We start from the raw sequence: 3,941 nt of genomic DNA, 5'->3' as shown, positions 1-3,941 counted from the left end.
CTCGCGCGCGGGCGTGCACGGGGCGAGGCTGTGCGGGCACAGACGGGGCGGCGAGCGGCGCGGTGGCAAGCGGCGACGAGGAGTTGGCGGCGGACGGGCGCGAGGGCGAGCCCGGCACCGGCGGAGAGAGAGCGCGGGCATGGCGTGGGCGGGTGAGGCGCGCGGCCAAGGCGGACGTTTTGAGGTCGGTCTGCGCGTTGAGCGCCTCCAACTGAACCCGGATATGCATGTTCATTTTGCCACCCATTGCCATCCTAAACGGACGGAATCCGGGCAAAACGAATGTCGTTTGGGGTCGTACGGTGGAGTTGGCCTTATCATGTTATAAGCGACTAAGCGAGACCTGGCTGAGCACCCCCGCCGCAATCAGTCGTGCGTTGTGTCTACCTAGCTATTCGCCCAACATCATTACAGTACTGAATTAAGTCGGCAAAAGCTAGCACCCAGTTACTCTATGGTCTGAAGAAAATATCTTAGGCTACAGTCGGTGCATGCACCCAGTTGCAAACTTGCAGTGTGTAGTGCTTCATGGAAGCTAGCGAGCGTCCTTGTCTAGCTAATTGACCAGGAGCAGGAGCTTTTTGTTAGATTTTCCAAGTGGGGAACACGAAATGTACTATCACAGTAATAGGTGCATATACATTACTTCTAAGGATTTTGAAACTAAAAAATCCATAACATATAATAGTACTCCCTTCGTTTTTTTTGCTTCACATATTAACTTTGTCTCAAGTGAAACTTTGTGAACTTTGACCAAGTTTATACAAAAAGGTATTAACGTCCACAATACCAAATCAATACCATTAGAATCACCATTGAATATATTTTCACATCACATATATATGTTATTCTAAAAGTCTATATTGTTTTCTATAATCTTGGTCAAATTTGATAGAGTTTGACTTAGGTCAAAACTAATATGCGGAGTAAATAAAAATGAAATGATAAGCCAAGATTGTTGTTTCTTTGTTATAGGCCATCTTTTTTCATTGACTATCAACATATATCAACCTCTTTTCGAAAACAAAATAAATGTGAACACAGACAAAACACTTGCTTAGTGGTTAGCGCTAATGAAGTCACTCGTCTAATTCAGCAGCGGAGCATATACCATAGAGATTTCAGTGCTTGCCTTAATCGTTGGTCAGTTAAAAAGATTCAATTTTCAAATGTTATCATGAGCCGTTTCTCTTTTGTAAAATTCTTTTAAAGGCACGCCAAAAGCTTGTGGGTGGGCAAATCGAAAAATCACTTTCTATCATTGCGAAGAACTGGTCTTAATTTGCAGCATACTCTTGGTGTTGAAATCAATAGTTTGAATTCATTACATATCTTTTTGCCAACTATGGTAGTCGTTATCGCTCAACAGTGAGTTCAAGTGCAGATTTTTGTTTGCATGATAAGACAGTAGTGCTTCTACATGTGAGCAGCACTTGAGCGCCTAATTTCTTCCCTGATGCAAAATACACACTTCATGAACACAGAGGCCTGCCCCTATAAATAGAGCCATACACCAAACATTCATCTCACACATTTCCAAATCAAAACCTAGCTAAGACCAAAATCTCCTCTAGCAATCCACTAGATAACATAATAACAGTACCAGCAGTCATGGCTAAGGCACATGCATTAGCTGCAGCATTGTTGCGTGTCATGTCGGTGTCCCTCGCCGCACTAGAAGGTGTTCATGGCGTTTGCGGCATGTCGAATGATGAATTCAAGCTTTGCCAGCCCGCGGCGGCAGTGAATAACCCGACAGACAGTCCGTCGGCTGAGTGTTGTGTTGCGCTTGGGAAGGCCAACCTATCATGCATCTGCCGGTACAAAGGCATCGCCAGCATATGGCTGAGAAAGTACCACATCGACGCAAAGCGCGCCATGGCGCTGCCCGGCAAGTGCGGTCTCACCATGCCCAACAACTGCTCGTGATGATCAGATGTACTACCCATAAGTATCTAGGAGTCGGTTGCTTTACGTCTGCGTCGACACTTTATATATGGCTAAATAAGTGGAGGAGCACTTGAAAAAGCATTGTGCTACTCGGTCTTATTGTTATTGTGTGATTTCAAAGTCATTAAGCTCTTGATAAAATAGTATATGCGTGTTATACTGGAAGTGTAAGGATGGCAGGCGTGCCTTGCATGTTATTCCCATGAATTTAATATCTTATAGTGGTGTCGTTCGTGTCAAAAAGTTGCACGTTTTCTAGTGAACATGTAAATGACGATCACAATTTTTCCCTATTGGTCACTCATAAATAAATCGATACTCAACTATCAAGAAGATTGTCCGTTTGTGCAACTAGTTTTCTATATAGAGTTTGTGATTTTGCACCTATGTATGATAAAAGAAAATGCAGCCAATGTTTATCTTTAGAAAACATGAACGTCTTATAGTATCCAATGGACTGCCACAACAGCTCTCCGGCTTCTATAGAAATATCCAAAATTTAACTATATGTACTTATTAGCAAACATATAGCATCGCAGTTCATTCAGAATTTGAAGGTGATACCGGGAAGCATCCTACCAGGACCTAGTAAACGGACATGTGCTCGAATACTAGCAGGAAAGGCAGGACTCCTGATTTGCATAATCAAACATACGGTCTACGCGAGCACAACTCAGTAGTTGCTAGGTGGTTTGAGTTTGAAGGTCTGATAATCCTTGGTGAGGTGCGTGTGATGTGCTCATCTATAGGTACTTCACTGAGGACACTCACAACAATACGAAAATGCCCATGCCATGTGCTCATATGGTAGTATTGAATTGCATGAAAGCATCCATCACATGGTTGTTGGATCACACAATGTTTCTATTTTTAAGTGTGGGAAGAGAGATGGAGCAATGACTCTAAGAAGCCATCATTTGTGGACCAAGGAGTAGAGCTTAGTCGTTGCTAGGTTCATTTCAGCATGCCACATATTCAATGTACATAGGTTTTGCACTTACTTAGAATTCATTTTTCAGTGTCATTGAAATCCACATACATCCTAGGGCTGAGAAGCATCAGGATTTGCGACTGCACGGATTTCCATATATTAGCTTTCTACGAGAAGTAACCTTCCCAGGATGACCATGTGGAGATGGACTCCTTTAGGAATTTGCCATCCTAGTCAACTGTTCCTAGTGCATTTTGTTAACTAACATGTATCTAGAGTTGAATCGATGTCTCGAAGTGAAGAATGCTGAAGTGCTGCACTAATTAAAGCTCCTATGTCTTGGAGCGAGTCAGTCTGTTTCAGTGCTGTGTTGTGCAGATTGCCATTATCGTGTTTGAACAACAAAAATGTGGTGCCCCATTTCATGGAAAATTACTATAAACTATTGTGTTTCGAACACTACTGTCACCTCATTCACGTGGGAATTAAACTGATTCTACTAGTGTATTCGACATTCTACCATTGATTTTCTCCCAGTCTTTTACGACGTCAACCTGGACAAGACGTCAACTCTTTCTTTTTTTAGGGTGCAAGATTAAGACTTGGTTTCATACATTATGTGAAAGAAAATTGACACTGCTAAATTCATATTAAGAGCCTCCTTATTTCCGACAATTCTAAAAATGCAGAAATAGGAAGCTGGTAGAATTGCGATGTAAGTTGTTTGGTTGCATTGTAGAAAAAATACACATTCCAAAAGGACTAGGTGCATTGCATAGTTGTCATAAAAACAGGGAAGAATTACCACGAGATTAGTGTAATTTTTATTTGAAATTACATGTGAACTAGACCATAAAAAACCATATACAATTCTCAATCTTACATACCAACAAGCTCTACCCGAAAAATTCTTACGAAATAAAATCTTCCAAAATTCCTACAAAATTCTTCTAAATCATTGAGGCCCTTACATATATTTTTCTTTATAGTTGATTTTGTATCTATGATGAATTATGAGCATTATAGAATTAAATTATAGTTAATGTCCATCTTTAGAAAA

At 41.3% G+C, this 3,941-nt stretch overlaps 1 protein-coding gene across 1 annotated transcript; it reads left to right on the top strand.

The window, feature by feature from the left end:
• The first annotated feature begins 1,546 nt into the window (after positions 1–1,546).
• On the top strand, positions 1,547–2,169 carry LOC123049924 (putative lipid-transfer protein DIR1). Its single transcript, XM_044472774.1, has one exon. The coding sequence runs from the start codon at positions 1,612–1,614 to the stop codon at positions 1,927–1,929; it is 318 nt and encodes a 105-aa protein (XP_044328709.1). The 5' UTR covers positions 1,547–1,611; the 3' UTR covers positions 1,930–2,169.
• The last annotated feature ends 1,772 nt before the right edge of the window (positions 2,170–3,941 follow it).

Source organism: Triticum aestivum, chromosome 2D (assembly GCF_018294505.1).
Source record: "Triticum aestivum cultivar Chinese Spring chromosome 2D, IWGSC CS RefSeq v2.1, whole genome shotgun sequence".
NCBI lineage: Eukaryota > Viridiplantae > Streptophyta > Magnoliopsida > Poales > Poaceae > Triticum > Triticum aestivum.
The sequence above is the reverse complement of the archived record's forward strand: the minus strand, read 5'-3'. Positions and strand labels throughout refer to the sequence as shown.